The 19,700-nt window shown below is 44.2% G+C and overlaps 1 protein-coding gene and 1 non-coding gene across 3 annotated transcripts in view; both read left to right on the top strand.

The window, feature by feature from the left end:
• Positions 1-840: 840 nt before the first annotated feature.
• Positions 841-19,700, top strand: part of Dclk2 (doublecortin like kinase 2) — a 127,211-nt gene continuing 108,351 nt past the window's right edge. For both annotated transcript variants that reach the window (XM_059265571.1, XM_059265569.1), the window contains exons 1-2: positions 841-1,431; positions 12,116-12,447. In XM_059265571.1, coding sequence (XP_059121554.1) covers positions 1,011-1,431; positions 12,116-12,447 — 753 coding nt within the window. In that variant the 5' untranslated portion in view covers positions 841-1,010. The remainder of the gene's footprint in view (positions 1,432-12,115; positions 12,448-19,700) is intronic.
• On the top strand, positions 16,285-16,448 carry LOC131913983 (U1 spliceosomal RNA). Its single transcript, XR_009380046.1, has one exon. It is a non-coding gene; the product is annotated as a U1 spliceosomal RNA (small nuclear RNA).

Below are 19,700 nucleotides of genomic sequence, written 5' to 3'. Positions count from 1 at the left end.
AATGAACATCGCGTCCAAACCTAGTGCTACGTTTTGTATTCCTGGCCCTAGGTTGGCCTCGGTTCCTCCCCGGGAGGCGGGTTAAGGATGTCTTTGCTGCCCTTGAGTCTCCTTCCTTTGTAGTTTTTTTGGCTTGCGCGCGGTTACGCTGGCCCCCGCGGTTGCGGAGCGCGCAGCGCGGCCACGCCCGGGAGCGCGCAGCTCGGGCAGCCTGGCGGGCGGGGCCGCCTCGGACCGTCGAGCCGCTCCTCGCGCGGCGCCGCCCTCCTCCTCCTCCTCCTCCTCCTCTTCCCTTCCTCCCTCTCCGTGCCGTGTGTGGTATCCCTGGAGGGACAGAAGGTGTCCTCCCGGGTCCAGGCCCTGACAGGCAGCTGGGCGGCCGAGAGCGCGGATGCTCGCAGGCGTGCGCGCGTGGGAGGCGGCTGCGCTCTTCCCACAGGGCCCCAGCGCGGCCTGAGGAGGAGCCCCGCTCAGCCAGGACGCTCAGTGGCCGTGGACTGGGCCTTGGGCGCGCGCGAGGAGGCGGCGGCGGCGGCGGGAACCCCGGGACCCCGGGCGGCGCGAGCCAGCCCCGAGGCGCCTCGCCCACGCTCGCTCCCCTTCCCCTCCCCCGCTCCGCTTCCTTCCTCCGTTCCGCGCCGGCCGGACGCGAACCGGGGGCCGGCCCCGGGGCCGTTCAACTTGGCGGCTCCGGGCCCGCTGCCCGCGCGCTAGTTGTGAGGCGTGGCCGGGCGAAGGAGGCGCTTGGGGGGCGTGGGGCTCCCCAGCTGGCGGCGGCGGCGGCGACCGAGAGGGCGCGCGGGACAATGAGCTGGGCAGCTGCGCGCGGCGGCCGCCTTTAGCTGGCTGAGCCGGCCCACCTGCCAGCATGACGGCCCGAATGGCCGAGCCAGGTGCCCCGCTGCTGTAAGGCCGGAGCGCCCAGATCGCGGCGCGCGGCGCGCCCGGGGCGGCGGGGACGTCCCTTTTATTAATTCATCGATTTGTGGAGAGCTCTCTGAGCAGCCGCGATGGCCAGCACCAGGAGCATTGAGCTGGAGCATTTTGAAGAACGGGACAAAAGGCCGCGGCCGGGGTCGCGGAGAGGGGCTCCCAGCTCCTCCGGGGGCAGCGGCATCTCCGGCCCCAAGGGCAACGGGCTCATCCCCAGCCCGGCGCACAGTGCTCACTGCAGCTTCTACCGCACGCGGACCTTGCAGGCCCTCAGCTCGGAGAAGAAGGCCAAGAAGGCGCGCTTCTACCGGAATGGGGACCGCTACTTCAAAGGCCTGGTCTTTGCCATCTCCAGCGACCGCTTCCGTTCCTTCGATGCGCTCCTCATGGAGCTCACCCGCTCGCTGTCAGACAATGTGAACCTGCCCCAGGGCGTCCGCACAATCTACACCATAGACGGCAGCAGGAAGGTCACCAGCCTGGACGAGCTGCTGGAAGGTAGGAGGGGCGGGCAAGGCGCGGCAGGTGCAGCGGCTGCGGGCCGCTGCGCGCTCCCCCTGCCCAGCGCCGGGCAGCCTGCCGGGCGCTTTCTAGGCAGCCACGGGGATCGTCTGCCCCTCTGTAGTTGGTGTTGGGCCGGGGTGCACACATGCTCTCTCCTTCCCAGGAGATTTGCCTTTTTAAAAGGGAAGAAAATTCTAACGATTAGAGACAAATACAGACAATGGTACCTCTCAAATTAGCCGGCTTATTTTGGCTGGAAGGGCAAACCGTTGGAAAGCATGGCCCTCCAGTGAGGTGCCGGGCAACCCTTGGTGGAGCCCAGCTCACCTGTGCTGTCCCTGTGTTTGGGATCCCGCACACTTTCTGTGCACAGCTGTGGTTCTGACTTGCTTGGCTTTTCACTTGTGGCAGAAGTCACTTGAAAATCAAGAGGGGCGATTCAACATAGCGGGTCTCAACCTTGGCTTCATCTTGGACCATACTGGGGGCTTTTTAAAATATAGGGTGCCTGGCCCCACCCCTTAGATATTCTGATGTGCTTGGTTTAGGGTATGACTTGGGCATTTAGAGTTTTGAAAGTTCCTCAGATGATTTCAGTGTGTAGCCAAAATGGACAACTAGCCGTGTTTAAAGGATTTTCCACATTTGGTCGGCAACGAGGTGAATCAAGGTGAATCTATCCTGCCTTCTAGGGTGTAGGGAACCAGCAGCAGAGGCCTATTAGGAATTAGTAATCCTGTTACACCAACCATACATCACTCAGAAGGACTGCTGGCAATATGTTGGGTCATTCTTGAGTTCCTGCAATACTTACTTGCTTTCAGGAAGGGAGGGGTGGCTGGTAGTTAAGAACCTGATTTTCAGTTCTGAACAGCACTCAGAAAGATCAGGCAGATCCCTCAGTGTGTACGGACTGAATGTTTACATGGAGTTACCTCTCAGGCATCTTTCTTAGTGCAAATAGGGCATTCCCTGTAGTCATGGCAACAAGAGGGAAGAAGCTGATCCCTGAACTAGGCGGGTTTTCTTATTTCAGCATGAGCGTATGTTCTAAAGTAATTTTCTCCCTTTAGCAGATGAGGAAATGTAAGCAGCATTCATGCCAGGGTTACTAATTTCTAATAGCCCTCAGTTTATGCTTTTTCTTTTACAGTTCACCTCTTAAAAAAAAAGGCGGCCATTCTGAGGAGTTCTCAAAGTGGCTGAGTTTCTCTGTTAGTTTTATCAAATGGTACCCTTGCTCTGGCTACATGACAAACCAATAAAAATTAAGTTGTCTTCTTGTGTGTAAGTTATTAGTAGGAGGGGGCTAACTAACACATTGTCTTAGTGAGTTCTGGTTTTAAAGAACTAAAAGAAGAGGGCAGGAAATCTCTAGGTGAGTCAGTTAAATGAAGATAACATCGTTGGGAGGACCACATTACTTTGTTTGTTGAGACAAGGTCTCACTATGTAGAAGAGGCTGGCCTTGAACTCACAGAGATCCGCCTGCCTCCAGTTTTCTGAAAACTGTTTCTGAAACCATATTTCTGTCTGACTGTCAGAGTAGCAGCCCAGGGAGAGACTCAACACTGCCTGTGAAGTAGGCACTTGTCATGTACAGGTCCTCAGGTGATGAACCTACTCTACCTCAAGATGGCTAATAATTTTACTGTCCTTCTCTGAAGTTATTTTGACAAGGTATTGTTAAGTAAAATTAAACTGCTTCAGAAGTGACTGTCGTCATCAGAAAGTTAAGAACATTTTCTGGCTTAATGAAAATACATGTTTCTTATTGAATCCTAGGGGATGGGTGGCCTTCTGAGTCACTTCAAGTAGGTGGTTGGGAAATTTCCTTGAAGTCTTTTCACTGGCTGGTAATTTGGAGAATGGAGATTTGGGCAAACACTGACTATGCATACCGTCCAAACAATTGCACCACATTGTAAATAATGGTACAACACATGGTTTCTGTGCCTTTGGGGACTTGGTTCAAGCAGTTTTCATAGTATAAAATGACTGTAAAAGAGGAAAATTAAACTTCTTTCGTTATAGTAGAAAGATGTCTAATAGTGGATCTTTCTGTAATAGTTGAACTGTGGCACATGCCTCTGATCCCAGAACTCCGGAGGTATAGGCTGCTGCAGGATCATCAAAAATTTAAGGCCAGCTTGGTCTAAATAGTAAGTTCCAAGCCAGCCAGGGATACATAGTGAGAACTTGTCTTTAACATTGAGCCGTCTTTTTTTTTTTTTTTTTTTTTTTTTTTGAAGAGTGTTTGTCATGCAAGCGTGGGGACCAGAATTTGGATCCCCAGAACCTACATACATGCTGGTAGATGTGGGGGCTTGCCTGTAATCCTAGCTTTGTGAGACAGAGTCAGGAGATCCCCAGCTGACTACTGAGACCATGTCAGTAAGCCCTGGGTTTAATCAAGGTGAAATTAATTAATTTCACCTTAATTAAGGTGAAAGAGTGAAGGTAAGTCCCAGCATCAGCCTCAGCCTACCACATGCATGTCCTCACCTGTGCCTACACATATGCAGACACGCATCTACACACAGGAAGTTTCAGGTTTCAGTTACAATCATGTGCTCCAGTGTTCAGATTGATCCCGCCGAGCCAGGTGGCTCTCTGAAGTTACTTACGTCAGGGAGAGTACAGGGCCGCCCTGTTGTCAAGCCACTCCACTTCCCGTGAGTCAGTTGTTAAAAAACGTTTCATATCCTTCGCCTCTCCCAGGCCAACAAACATACTCTAGGAGCGATGAAAACAAGCTAGAATTGTCTTCAGTGATGACTAGAGAGCTTGACTCAAGACAGCAAGGCTCCGTCCATCCTAGCCACCAGCCCATTGAACTCAGAGGACAAAGGAAACTGGCCTGGCCCAGTTTCTTTTCTCCAGCCCTTGACCTTGAACGTCTCTGGAGGATGGAGCTGACCTGGTGCAGGACAGTGTTCCTCCAGCGTGGTGACGAAGCCAGCTAGTTGATTTATCCAGCTTTCTGGATTAATGTTGCTGAGTGGACAGGGTGGACAGGGAGTGTGGGAAAATCAGGTTGAGCCTGCCAAGCTGGAGTATCTCTAAAGGTCCATCCGGGGTGTCCAGATCAGGGCTTGTAACGTTTTCCCGCTCATCGTCCCCTTTTGCCTAACACAAGTTGTACCTAACGTGGTTGTAGGGATATAAAATGATATAGCATTTACTGAAAGTAAATCGTGAAGAAATTTATCTTATTTACAATTTGTTTTATTATATTTGTTTCTGTGTACGTGTGTGGGCATGCACGCCACTTGGAGCATGTGGAGGACAGAGGAAAACTTTTAGAAGTCTATCTCTCTGTCCACCGCTCTGCTTTCTCTGGGATCAAATGTAGGTCATCAGGGTTGGCAGCAGACTGAGGCTATCTTGTTGTCCCTGAGGAATTTATTTACTTTTACCTCTGTGTATGTGTGTGTGTGTTGTGTGTGTGTGTGTGTGTGTGTGTGTGTGTGTGCGCGCCTGTGTGGCTTTGTTTACCAGCTGCATGCAAGCACCCACGGAGGCCAGAGGGTCCCTGGAGCTGGAATTGTAGGTGGTTGGGACCTCACCTGCGTAGTCTAATTAGTGCCCTCTTGGGTCTGTTCTCTACAGTAGACTCAGGGCAGGGGTCTTAGTCAATAAAGGCATTGTCTTGGAAATAGTTCTAATACTTTGTCCTAGGACATTTTATACAAATAAATGTTGGTTATTGGTTGGTTCAAGATATTTGTAAAAATACATATTTTGAAAAATTGGATTCTGTTTTAGCTAATGTAATATTTCATAGTCGGGGAAACAATATCTTTGCAAACTTCCCAGTGTGGGAGGAATGACTCTTATATAATACTTTCTGTGACTCTTGCCGCCCTCTTCCTCAAGTATGAAAAGCAGATGTGCCATCCACAGCTGCAGAATAAGTCCTTTGCAGAAGAAGAATTTTGAATTTTAAAATGTGAGTGAAATATTAGGGGAAGAAATGAGAATTTGGGAGAGCCGTCGTGAAATTGGAGTATAATACAGTAATACCCTGGGAGTTATAAGACAAGGGCAGTATTTCATGAGGTTTTAAGCCGTGGACATGGGTATTTTATGGTCCTGTTATGTGCGATAAAGGGAACTAGATCTCTCTGACAATGATTGTTAAGCTCCTTCTTCAGTATTCGTAGGCAAAGAGGTGTCTGGCTAGGGCCTTCCCCCTCATCCCATCCTCCCACTGAGGGTGAGAGAGCTGTTTCTGCTTACCATTGCCATCATTACTAAATGTTGTAGCTGTAATTATTGAGTGAGACATTTTGCTTGGTTCTTACCACTTATAATATCTGGTGAGAAACATGGCTGCATTATTCTCTGTACTCAGAGAAGATAAAGACTCTTTTGTCTAGTGGTAAGAGGTAGGCATGACACTTGAGCCTTTTAAACAGCCCCTGCTTCAGTTCTGGGGATCAGCACATGCTAGGCAGGCAGAGCTCTGCACCCCATTTGCTTTGAACTTGTATTTCTAAAGCTGCTTTGCTCCACCATCCACTGAGAAGTGGCAGATGATATGAGGGCAAAGCCCTTCTGGGTTGGAGTGCTCTTTTCACGAAGGAGGTCCATGTGGGCTTGTCTGCTTCTGCCGTAGGAAGCTGCGGCCAGGAGCTGCCATTGTGATCAGGAGCTATCCCTCACTAGATGCTCGGCCTCCAGAGCCATGAGAAATACATTTCTGTCTTTATGAGTCACCTACTGTGATTGGTAATTAACATTGATCATCGACTTGACAGGATCTGAAAATCAGCTGGTAAACAAACACCTAGGCACTCCGTAAGGGAGTCTCTAGATTCTTTGGGAAGACCCACCCTAAATGTAGGTGGCATGGGGATGCTAGACTGAGTAAAAATGGAGAAATCCAGCTTAGTACTTGAATTCATCACCCTCTGCTTCCTGATTGTGGATACAGCTGCCTCATATTCCTGCAGACATGCCTTCCTGGCTTGATGGACTATAACCACCAAGTATGAGCCCAGATCAAACCCTTCCTTAAGTTGCTTTTATTCTGCGGTGAAGAAAATGACTAATACACTTGGGTTATGGATTGTTGACATGGCAGCAGAAATGATTTAAACATGACTATTTTATCTTAAAGTTCCATAATCTTAGGTAACATCTGTAGTGGGAGAGATAAATAATCTGGACCATTTAACCCTTTGTCTCCTTTAAGAGTCAGTCAGGCTGGGGCTGGAGGGATGGCTCAGTGGTTAAGAGCACTAACTGCTCCAGAGGACCCAGGTTTGGTTCCCAGCACCCATGTTGGGCAGCTCAACAACTGCCAGTAACTCCAGCTCCAAAGGATCCAGTGCCTCTGGCTTCCTTGGTCACTGCACTCACATACCCAAGTTCTCTCCCCTATTCCCTCCTCTTCCTTCACTTCTCTCTCTTAAAAAATTCCTTAGAGCAAAAAATGTTGGTCAGGCTGGGCATGGTGGTACACATCTGTACCCCCAGTACTCTGGAAGCAGAGGGCAAAGTATCATTGCAAGTTTGGTCAGAAGTTGTTACCTTTCTAGAAAGAAGGAATGGACAGATACTGGTTTGGTAAGGTCGTTTGGTAAGGTCAGTTTACATGCTTTTGCTTAACAGGGTAATGTTTATTAACAGTTCAAGTAAACACACTAAAATAGCCTCGTTGTGACCGATTGTGTTACCTTTTGTTTATGTGGTATGTGCTGCTTTACAAGATTCCAGCACAGTGGTTCTCAACCTGTGGGTCGTGACTCCATGACCCTTTCATAGGGGGCACACATCGCATATCTTACATATCAGATATTTACATCATAATTCATAAGAGTAGCAAATTTACAGTTATGAAGTAGCAATGAAATAATTTTGTGGTTGGGGGTCACCACAACATGAGGAACTGTGTTAAAGTGTCACAGCATTAGGAAGGTTGAGAACCACTACTCTAGCATCACCACCAATAACAATAAAACAATCGATATAAAAATCTAGCATCCGAATTATAGAAGCTCAGTGTTGACTACATTGTAACTTAAAAGCTATTTATAAAGACAGGGTACGCAAAGGTTTCATCCTCCAGTGCTGTCCCTGCACAGTGGCCATGAAAAAACTGGCAAACCCTCAGGACCTGTGGAAATGTGAGCTAGCCGTATAAAGGGGCAGGTACTGTTTGTGCCAACTAAACTGCTGCTCCCAGCACCGCTCAGCACCTAACGCTGAGTTGGTGTGCGGAACTGATGTGATGCACTTCAGAATGCCGTGCACTGAGCCAGCTGTATACTCTGACTAGCTTCCGTTCCTAGGAAGTGTCTGTCCTCTGGCCTTAACTTGCTGTGAGCCTACCTTTATATTAGGTCTTATCTTATTTTCCTGACTAACTCCTGGCCAAGTTAGATACTCTCTGTGCCTAAAGAGTTAGAGCTTTGGAGTTGTGTGACTGTGCTTCATTGAGAAGTAGTTATTTAGATGTGTGTTCCACAATGGGTGATGAGTTCATTTTATCCTGGAAATCAGCACACGGTTAAAATTCCCACTGTGAGCTCTAAGGACGGCTTCACTTGACCAGGTGTGAGGAGCTGAAGGCGGACCATGGATCTGTTAGTTTATCCTACTGTGAGGTCCATTTTCAGTCTCCTTAGTGGAATTTCTGTTTTCACATTTAGCTTTCACATTTCTTAGGTTTTAAGACAAACTCCCAGATCTCTGTGCAGAAACCTCAGTATATGGACATACCTCTTTCTTCACATCTGTGTCCACAGTAGTGTCTCCGCACTTTCCTTGGTGGAAAGCATCATCACCCCGACTGTTGGATGCAGCTTCAGGAGAGGACTCTGCTTGCCTTTCAGATGTGTGAGAGAATGTGGTCACAGAGGCCACCCACATCACTTTGTGTCTGCAGCAAATGAAGACAGCAAGAATGTTCGCGAGACCTAACACACAAGGGTAGCGTGCACATAGTACCCCACCCGGAGCAGGGGATTTTGTCACCTTGCTGACTCCTATTCTTTTGAATTCTGGCCAGTGTACAGTTTGGTTAGAAAACCCAAGTAAATTGTTTGACACAGCAAACAAATAAAACAGCCTTACTTTTTCCTACTCTGTATTTTTCTTAAGCAGCTATGTGGGGGTGGGGTGGGGGGCTCATCTTCTGAGGGAGATGTGCACGTTAGACTACAATGTACCCCGTATCTCGCAAACGTTAGACTTCACGAAGAGCAAACATACCTGAATGTGCTTTTCCTTGGTTACATTCTTTGGGGGGAACTATTTCCTTAGTTTTGGAAATTAGGGAAACATTGAAATTCCTAAGATTTACTGATATTAGACCCTAAATGTCTGTCCACGTTTTCTTCTGCATTGCCTTCTTTAAGTGTGGTATATGTGTCTGTCAGTGTATCTGTCATTTTCTCTAGGTGGGAAGAGTCTACACTTCAGGTTAATTGGGTTTTGTTTTCCTTACAAAGTTGTCTGCCTGCTCCTACTACAAGAACGAGGCATAATCTCAGGGTCCAGATTTTATGTCACAGAATTTCTGACCTGAATGTCAGCATTTTTTTTTAAATAAACTAGTTAGTGCTATTAGACAATTAAATTATAACATGTGAGAGACTGTATTGACTAACACAAAAGTAGTCTAAAACTGCTGGTGTGTGAAGTCCCCATTTCGTAAGATCACATGTAGTTATCCCACAGCCAGCATTGTTCTCAGCAGTCGAAAACTTTAAAGCTTTTAGTTTAGGAGGAGGAGGAGGAGGAGGAGGAGGAGGAGGAGGAGGAGGAGGAGGAGGAGGAGATACTCACACTTACCCCTTAAACAACCAGCCTAGCACCGAGAGGCCCAGCAAGAGCAGATTTTTAAAAAGTAAAAAGTTAGGTGTTGGAAGAACAGGTCAGCAGTTCTCAACCCTTTGGGGGTTGAACAGCTCTTCCACAGGGCTTGTCTAAGACCATTGGAAAACACAGATATTTACTTATAAATCTTAACAGTGGCAAAATTACAGTTGTGAAGTAGCAGTGAAAATAACTTTATGGTTGGGGTCACCACAACACCAGGAAGTGTAGGAAAGGGTTGCAGCATTAGGGAGGTCGGGAACCACCCATCTGTGTGCTACATTGTAACTAGGGTTTGTTTGCAGAGTGACTAGGGAAAGTACAACCTTTCTGTGTTTATATCCCATCTGCTAGTGACTGTTTCAGTTGAACGAAGGTGAGGCTTGTATCTGTTTAAGGAACAAAATCACCTATTAAAGAAACTTTCTTAACCGGTTAAAGAATGATTGTCAGAAATTAATAGCTTGTAAACTTAGTGTGCATAAAAGTGTGTGTGTGTGTGTGTGTGTGTGTGTGTGCGCGCTGTGAGAAATTAATAGCTTGTAAACTTAGTGTGCATAAAAGTGTGTGTGTGTGTGTGCGCTGTGAGAAATTAATAGCTTGTAAACTTAGTGTGCATAAAAGTGTATGTGTGTGTGCGTGTGCACGCGTGCACATGGAAGCATGGCTCTATTCTCTGGACATCTTGACTTTCCAAATTTTAGAAGTGGTCTGCACGCTCCTGGTAAAAACATTGTGAAGGGAAAAGGTGAGAGAGGGGAGGATTTATAAATACCCTGTAGCTGCACAAGCAGATGAAGGGCTTGCTCTGTCTCTTTCCGTCCTTCTGAGCCTGTGTGCAGAAGAAAATGAAGACGGAAGGGGAAGCGGGTCTGCAGGCTGGCATGTCAGCTGTGCAGGGACTGGGTGATCAAGGGAGACTGACGTACTCAATCTGCTCCCTTTCTTTTATTCTTGTTTTTTCTTCTTATCTTGATAAGGGATTACCACTGACTCACTATCTCCCTGTCTTTTAAGAAACAAATATCTTTTCTTACTAAAGTTATTTTTTATATATTCCCCTATTACACATAGGTTAGGTTTTGGGTTAGAACATTTATCAAATTTTCATCATACATAAAAATGGCAAGACTTTTTTGATATGACTGTGAGTTTTTATATGAAATTAAATGGTACCACCGTTATGTTTTTCTCGCTAATATATACATGGGCACTTCATAGCTCTATTAACTTGGTAACCGTTTTTGAAATTCTGTGCAGTGTTCTTATGGTCACACTGTGAAGATGATTCTGTGGGGATGACAGCGTAGGTGGTGACGGTTGGGAGAGATTTCAGGTGCCGCTCCAGAAGCGGTGTCACAGCTTAGGATCAGTCCCTGCTTCTCCCGGGCAGGACCCCAACTGTCCTCTAAAAAGAAGACATTGCATGTCCTGAGCACTCCTTTTCATACCCCTGATCTCACTCACTTGTGCCCTTGGGAGACTCTCGGGACTTGGAGAACACTTTTATAGTAGTTAATACTGACATTATAGCCTGCCCTCAGGCTTTCTTTTTCACTGTTTTGGTAAAACATTTATGACTTATCTGATATAATTACTATATTAAGGATGAATCTGTTTGTACTAAATATATGAAATAATATATTCTTTATAAATTATATCTCAGAGAAAATCTTAACATGTAAACTTGCATGTCAAAAAGTCAATACTAAAATAATTGAGTAAGTTATATATTTCTTGGAAAAAAAATAACAGCTTTTCAGTAGGAATTTTAGAAATTTTGGAATGTAAAATATTTAGATATTGATAAATGAATAGGCAAGTAGTATAACTTTTGTGCTGTTCTTAATTAAACAAAAGCCTGATTAAGCTTTGTGAGAAATGACTATCATTTTAACTTACTATTTGCTCCCATTTAAGAAGCTATAGAAAAGGTTGTCCATTTGAAATTATAGTTTAAGTTTACATTCCTTCAGGGAAAACAGGGCCTGCAGGACGCTTTCACTTTGCAGTGCTTCTGTGATTGAACGGATGACACTACAACTGAATGTACTTAATCCAGCTGTGTGTGGATGTAGTGATTGCTGTGTGAGTAGGACTGAAGTGAGAAAAATTTTCATTGTTTTTTATGAATGTATTTGTGATACAGTTATTTCAATCAGAATGAACTATTTATTTACATTTATTTTTGAGATAGGGTCTCGCTGTGTAGCCTAGACTGGCCTGAAACTCCTTGCATATCCTAAAGGATCCTTACACTTGGTGGCAGTCTTCCTACCTCAGCCTCTTGCTCCTAGGACTACCACACCCAATGCGATCCCCCTCCCTTCTCAGTGTGTAGCTCAGGCTGGCCTTGAACTCACAATCTTTTCACTTTAGCCTCCTGAGTAGCTAGGATTATAGGATTGTACCACATCACCACGGCTGGCCAGAATGAGATTGTATGAAGAATAAATTTGTCAGTTTGCTTTTGGAATTAGGAAGAACTTTGTAATTTAGTTACTTGATCCATTTAATTCTGCAGCTAGTGATAGTGAGAATCAAAGTGTGGAGTAATGACGTATCAAAGGTGACACCTTTGGGTAAAATAAAACCCAGAGCTCACTCTAGTGATTTTCACATTATACCTGTGATTCTCTGAAAACCAATCTAGGTAATGTAGAAGAAAGGGGGGCGGTGGGAGAATGGTAGAGGAAAAGGGCATTCTACTGCACCCCCTTCCTGTGACCACAGGGTTAGGAGGTGACTTACAGGTTTGCAGAAGCTGTTTAGACATAATGCATCCAGGCTTACTGTGGCCAATGCTCAGAGATCTGATGTTGTGCTAATAAGATTAATATTTGCTTTTTAGGTGAGAGTTACGTGTGTGCCTCCAATGAACCATTTCGTAAAGTTGATTACACCAAAAACGTTAATCCGAACTGGTCTGTGAACATCAAGGGTGGTACCACCCGAGCCTTGGCCGTGGCCTCTGTGAAAAGTGAGGTGAAAGAAAGCAAGGATTTCATCAAACCCAAGTTAGTGACTGTGATTCGAAGTGGAGTGAAGCCTAGGAAGGCTGTGCGGATCCTTCTGAATAAAAAGACTGCCCATTCCTTTGAGCAGGTCCTAACGGATATCACCGAAGCCATTAAACTAGACTCGGGCGTGGTCAAGAGGCTGTGCACCCTGGATGGAAAGCAGGTAAGATGCTTCTTCCTGTGGCTCGCCACCTTGCCTTCATCTCGTTTACGTGCTGATTATCTTTGCTGGGGGTTGAAGAGACGGTCTGGAACTTGCTGTACAGGACAGGCTAAGCTTGAACTTGTCCTCCCAAGTGTTCAGCATGTCCGACTCCTTGCGCTGCTGCAGTTATATCTTCAACAACAGAATGTAGTGGTCTCTCCTGGAAGTAATCCTAGCAGGTTTACATGAGGAGTGTGTGTGTGAATTAACCTTTGGCAAGAAGGATGGAAGGGCTTCCCCTTTCTCCAGATATCTCAGCATCTGTGTCATCTTCAGTTCATAGAAGGAAAGATGTAAAGTTCCAGGGAAAAGTATAAGTTGAGGTGGTGCCCTATGCTAAACGAGACGTTATCCAGGAGTAATTACCAATTAGTGTTTGTTGGTTTGTATATCACAGAAATAAAAATAAAAGATAGTTGATGTATTTAACCTATCACAGAAATAATAAAGATATTTAGCATATTTTCCTCCATGATGTGTAATATGGAAATTACATAGGAAATGTAAAGAATGCATTTCAAAAGGAAGTATCGTCACAGGAATGTCCACATACATTTCTTCAAGAACAATAGAGGCAGTTAGTCAGCATTTCTGAAAAGTGAATAGTTGACTAGAAATATGGAAGTAGAATTACAGGAACAATGTATCAAAGAATCTAATGTGCTTTGAAAACTTGGGCACAGTATAAAAAAGCATGAATAGTGATGTGAAAGTCGAGTTTTGCCAGAAGTTGATTATTCTTAAAGACAAACGGGCTCCCAAAGTGTATTTTCCCAAATTGCACAAAACTAAATTATTTATATTTGTATTACATTAAAATTTTAGTTTTCAATGTTAAATTTCTAAATTTTGTTTCTTCCCTCAACATATCTTATTTTGAAATTTTGGCTCCTGTAATGATGAGAAGGAGCACTGTCTAGACCATCAGAGAAGAATCTTCTGGAAAACATGACAAAGCCTCCAACTGTCTGAGACTGGATCTAATGACTAGGGTGCTTGCTACAGTACTTCATAAAAACTTCAATATAGGTTCTAGGGCTTGAGAGTTAGCTCAGGAGGAAAGTGTGTGCTTGCTGTGTTCAAGACCCAGGGTTCAGTCCTGAGCACCAAAAATAGATAAGAAAGGCCAAGCGTGATGGCCTTGAATCCTTGTACTCAGGACCCTGTCTCAAAAAAATTGAGGAACAGCAGCAGAAGCAGCAACAATAACAACAAAACCCAAAACAAAATAACCCAGAAAACTAAAGAAATAACAATTTGTGCTGAGGTTCTAGCAGAATAGATTAGGACGCTGGAGTTAATGATCAGATAGCTCCACAGTGTGAATGAAAACAGACACCTGTACAAAAGAATTGATATCCAGCACAGGATAGCACGAGACAACCTAAGATTTACTTTGCATGTTTGTGAAAATAAGTCAGGCCACAGGAAAATGTGGTCAGATTTTTCTTTGGGCCACCAGCCAGCTCCCAAGTAATAACACGGCAACTTCTTATTATGAAAGCTCGGCCTACAGCTTAGGCTTGTTCCTCACTAGCTCTTACAACTTAAATTAACCCATTTATATTAATTTACATTCTATCATGTGATGTTGCCGCTCTTCCATCTTACACCTCCTGTTTCCATTCTCTCCTGGTGTCTCCCCCGTGCCTAGATTCCTCCTCTCTTCCTTTCTTCCCCCAGAAATCCCACCCATACCTCCTGCCTAACTGTTGGCTGTTTAGCTTTTTATTATACGAATCATAGCCATACACCTTTACACAGTGTACAAATATCCCACAACAGGAAAACAAGATAAGGTGAATTAGAAAGACGGTTCTGGTTGGCACAGGGAAGACAAGAAGGAAAGAGACAATAAATATTTAACATATTGAACCAAAAGAAAAAGTAACCTAAATATGTCAAATTAGAAAACCGTAAAAATAAGGCATAGCTGGTTGTGATGGCACATGCCTGTAATCCCTGCTCCTGGACAGCCGGGGCAGGTGGATCACACACACACACACACACACACACACACACACACACACACACACACACACGCGCGCGCGCGCGCGCGCGCGCGCGCGATGGCACATGCCTGTAATCCCCGCTCCTGGACAGCCGGGGCAGGTGGACCTCACACACATACACACACATACACATACTCACTGAGTGAAAAAGAAGGGTGTCATACAACAGTAATTACAGATGAGATTTCAAAAATGAGAACTCTGATTTGGAAATCTCCAAATGAATGGCATTCATGGAATATGTAAGTAAAACAAAGTAATTGAATATCAAATTGAAGTAGGAAATATTGAAATTTTAGTATAGCCAAAAGAATCTCTTCAAAAAGATTTTGCATTAGAAATGTCAATTTTTTTAAGTAAAAAATGCGATGGAGAATTTCCTACGCAAGCACTATATATTTACATCATTTCCATCTCTTCTCTTCCCCTCTTCAATGCCTCTTGTGTTCCCTGCCCACACTACCTCTCAAATTCATGACTACTTCTGTAATTATTGTGGCACCCATATCTCCTCCATACACACAACAACCTCACAAGTATATTTAGTGTTGCTTGTATGTGCATGTTGTATATGTGTTAAGGGTTGACTGCTTGCAATTGGATAACCTATCTAGATGCTTGTCCCTGGGGAAAACTGGTTCTCCCTCTTACAGCTGCTGTTCCTTGCCTACAGCTCTACTCTTCATCAGGGGGTGGTGGTGTATATTGGGTGTGGGTGTTTGTAAGAGTCCATGGAATCAAGAGACAGAGGCACCTCAAGGATGATTCTTTCCAGCTGCGGGGGGATCCATGTCTATGGACTGGTCCACTGTACCTTAGCAAAGGGCCCTTTTATTCTCCAATTTACACCTTTTAGCAAGTTAATCTTCGTACCCCAACACCTCATCTAAGCTTCCCAAAGAGACAATGCTAAATGCATATTCTCTGCTGAAGAATACCTGCGGTGTTCTGGATTCTTCTTCAACCAAATTTGCATAGGCTTTGGCCCTTCAGAAAACTCTCAGACAAGATTCACATATAGGGTACCAGGAAACAAAAGGTAGCTATCACAAAAGGCAGATTAAGGCTAGGTACTAAGGCTCTGGAGTCAAATCAGCTGTAGCTCTGCAGGAATTCTCCCAACAGGGTGGGGCTTTGTGAAATTTCCCTCATCCACATTGGCATGTCAACTGGTGGTGTCATTATGCAGGTTTTGTTTAGGTAACTCTATGGTCGAGATTTCGTGGGTACAGTTTTTCTGTCATGTCTAGAAGATATTAGCAACAGGTATGCTGAGTCTTCTGGCTCTTAAAATCTTTCTTCTTCTTCTTCCATGATTTTCCTGAACCTTAGGAGTATGAGTTAATTTGTAGGAAAACCAATTGGGGCTGAGCACCCATGGTCACTTATTCTCTGCGTTTTGACCAGTTGTGTAACTCTGAAATAGTCTCTATCTCCTACAAAAAGAAGTTGGTGGTTTTTTGTTTTTGTTTTTGGAGGGGTGAGAGTTACATTTATCTTTGGGTATAAGAGTAAGCATTTAGGGGGGCTGGAGAGATGGCTGCTCTTCCAGAGGTCCTGAGTTCAATTCCCAGCAACTACATGGTAGCTCACCTCTTCCAGCATGCAGGCATACCCTCCCCTCTAAAAAAAAAAGATAAGCATTTAGAATATGGTTAGAAATTATGTTGATTTTGGAAAATGGCAATTGTGTGTTCTCCTCTATGGTTTCGGACCTCTCTAGCCATAGATATTTGGCTAGGTTTAGAGTACTAGGTATGATTTCCATATTAAGTAGACCTTAATACTTACCTGGCAGGGGAGATACCATGATCACGAAGGTGGTTTTCCCAGGGCGAGGCTTATCCATTGCACTCCGGATGTGCTGACCCCTGCGATTTCCCCAAATGCGGGAAACTCGACTGCATAATTTGTGGTAGTGGGGGACTGCGTTCGCGCTCTCCCCTGTAAAGAAAAAAAAAAAAAGTAGACCTTAAGTTCTATTAGACAGATGTTTGTCATTCCCATGATAAAAGTGCCATTATACCATTATTGCATCATTGGAGTATCTTGCCAGGAAGGCATCATTGAGGTTCACAAGTTTTATAGCTGGGTAGGACTGGTGATCGCTCCTTTCCTTGGCAGCTTGCAAAGCATCTTCAGGGACTACTAGAGCTAGTCCTTGGGGAGGAGGCTTCCAGGTCACTTCGAACTCTGTCCCCCCAAGTCCTGTGTCTGAAGTGTGTGATGTCTTCAGCAAAAGAACTGAAACTTTATCAATAGCTATGTTGAAATGGAAAAGAATTTTCCAAGAATAAAAGTAGTGGGAAAATTATAAAAAAAAGGAAGGTTGATTGGACTGTATAAAAATGAAATTTCTAGGTGTCAAGCAGCAGTTTTATGTTTTATGTTGAGTTATGGCAACTTAATATTAAGGGGATACTGGAAAAGTGGATCAGAGTGTGAACAGTTTGAAAACACAGACATATACAGTAACCATTAACAGTGTGTAAACTAACATTGAAATGTTTTGAGGACTGGGATTGTGACTCAGAGTGGAGTACTTGTTTAGTGTGAGTGAGACCTGGGCTTTATTCCCAGTATCACCCAACAGTCCTTCAGTCTTCCTTTTTGGTGCTTAAAAATGATTTTTTTTTTTAATAAAGAGAAATGCCTACTGTTTTTGAGTATGCCGTGATGTGTGTGACCTTGTCAAAAGAGGTGGAAGTATAAAATTTATAAGCTTTGAAAAGCAATATGCTAATTTTTGTAACTCTCCCAAAGGTCTTACTGCTTGAGCTTATAAATTCGTTTTAGAAATTTATCCTGAATAACCTGGAAAGCAAACATCAGACAAACTGTGTTTAGGGATTTTAACCCCAGAATGGAACCAAGAAGATGGATTACAAACAGTTAAATCCCGACTGCAAACATAGTTTAAGTGGCATTCCACGGAACACCTTCGCACTGGCCATTTACACGCATGCTTGGAGAGATCTAAGATTTGAGGAAAATGCTAAGGAAAGAGCAAGGAGTGAACTCTGTATGTTGTATTTTTTTCTTTTGCTCACAAGGACAGAGAGGGTAACTTTTCAAAAGTAATTCAGCAAAAACAGAGAGGAGTGGATTGGGGGGGGGGTGGCAGGATGACACCTGTGCTTGGGATGTAAAATAAATAAATAAATAAATAAATAAATAAATAAATAAATAAATAAATGAAAGTAGTTCAGAGGGATAAAGGTTATCATTGCCGTCAGAAACCAAATGTTTACTGTTCTGATTCCCCTGCATTGTCCTGATGTTAAACACAGTCTGGAAGTTCACCTTTGAGATGGCGGTAGATGGCTACAGAGTTTCACAGGGATGGCTACAGAGTGTCACAGGGATGGCTACAGAGTGTCACAGGGATGGCTACAGAGTGTCACAGGGATGGCTACAGAGTGTCACAGGGATGGTTACAGAGTGTCACAGTGATGGCTACAGAGTATCACAGGGATGGCTACAGAGTGTCACAGGGATGGCTACAGAGTGTCACAGAGATGGCTACAGAGTGTCACAGGGATGGCTACAGAGTGTCACAGGGATTGCTTTTGTCACTAGTTGAGTTGTTGGTCTTTCTTTGGACATAGGTTTTTGCTCTGTGGCCCAGGTTGACTTGGAATTGATGCATCCACTTGCCTCTGCCTCCCAAGTCCTGTGATTGTAGGCCATGCCCTGCCATGCCCAGATATTTACATCACCTGTTAGGCCTTACTAACTTACATATTTTCCATGTGTAAAGAAAGTGGTGTTTTCAAACTTTGACATAATACATTGTTTGAAAAAAAATTTACAGACTTTACTTTTGTACACACAACTTTTGGAAACTACGTTCTTGGGACCCAGGCCATTCTTGAAGAGCTGTGGTTTGGTTTTGGTTTTTTTTTTTGTTTTTTTTTTTTTTTTTTTTTTTGTGTGTGTGTGATTTAAAGTTGTGATTTAACTTGCTATTTCAATACTTCAAGTCTGCTTCTGTTTGGTGTATGGTTTACGTAGAAATAGAACATTATTTCTTGCTTTAAAATAACAAGGAGTTACTGGCTGCTCTTCCAGAGGTCCTGAGTTCAATTCCCAGCACCCACATGGTGGCTCACAATCATCTGTAGTGGGATCTGGTGCCCTCTTCTGGCATACAGGCGTACATGCAAATACAGCACTCAGATACATAAATAATTCTTTTAAAAAATAGCAAGGATTGTGTTATGTTTAAGGTTAATGAAAACCTTAGTTAGGCAATGTTCATTTTTATTCTTTTTATTTTTCCATAAAATGGCTTTATTCTGTAGGTTGGTTAAACTACTTACTGTTTTTGTTGTTGTTTTTTTTTTTTTTTGTTTTGTTTTTGTTTTTGAGATAGGGTCTCTATGTAGGCCTGGCTGTTCTGGAATTCTCTGTGTATACCAGGCTGGCCTTGAACTCAGAGATCTACCTGCCTCTGCCTCTCAGGTGCTGAAATTAAAGGTGTGGGACACTATGCCCATGCCTAGCTCTAGCTACTTTCTAAACATTCTTTAAAATGTGTATGTAGTGTGCTGTATGTGTGTGTGTGTGGTGTGTGTGTGTGTGTAGTTTGTGGTGTGTGTATGTAGTGTGTGTGGTATAGTTTGGTGTGTGTAATGTGTGTGTAGTATGGTTTGTGTAGTGTGGTGTGTGTAGTATGTGTGGTGTAGTGTGGTATATGTGCTATGTGTGTGTAGTGGTGTAGTGTGGTGTGTGTAGTGTGTGTGTGTGGTATGTGTTGTATGTGTATGGGGTGTGTGTGCACAGTATATGTGGTATAGTGTGGTATGTGTGGTGTGTGGTGTGTATGTGTGTGTGCATGTGGTATAGTGTGATGTGTGTGGTGTGTGTGTGTGTGTGTGTGTGTGGTGTGTAGTGTATGTGGTGTAGTGTGGTATGTGTAGTGTGTGGTGTGGTATGTGTGTATGTGGTATAGTGTGATGTGTGTAGTGTGTGTGGTGTGTGTAGTGTGTGTGTGGTGTGGGGTGTGTGTGTGTATTTATATGACAGATTTCCTCCGAAGAGAAATAAGAAAGGAACTTAGACATATTAATGAACTGCCTGTTTACAATTTTAGACTGTCTTAAACACTTTTCGTCCTAGTTTACTTACTACCAAGTTTGTTTCCATTTAAAATTAATTGGCTCTCTGACACAGAGACAGAAATTGTCTCTTAGACAA

This window comes from Peromyscus eremicus, chromosome 6 (genome assembly GCF_949786415.1).
Source record: "Peromyscus eremicus chromosome 6, PerEre_H2_v1, whole genome shotgun sequence".
Classification (NCBI taxonomy): domain Eukaryota; kingdom Metazoa; phylum Chordata; class Mammalia; order Rodentia; family Cricetidae; genus Peromyscus; species Peromyscus eremicus.
Note: the sequence above shows the minus strand (reverse complement) of the source record. Positions and strands in the feature narration are given on the sequence as shown.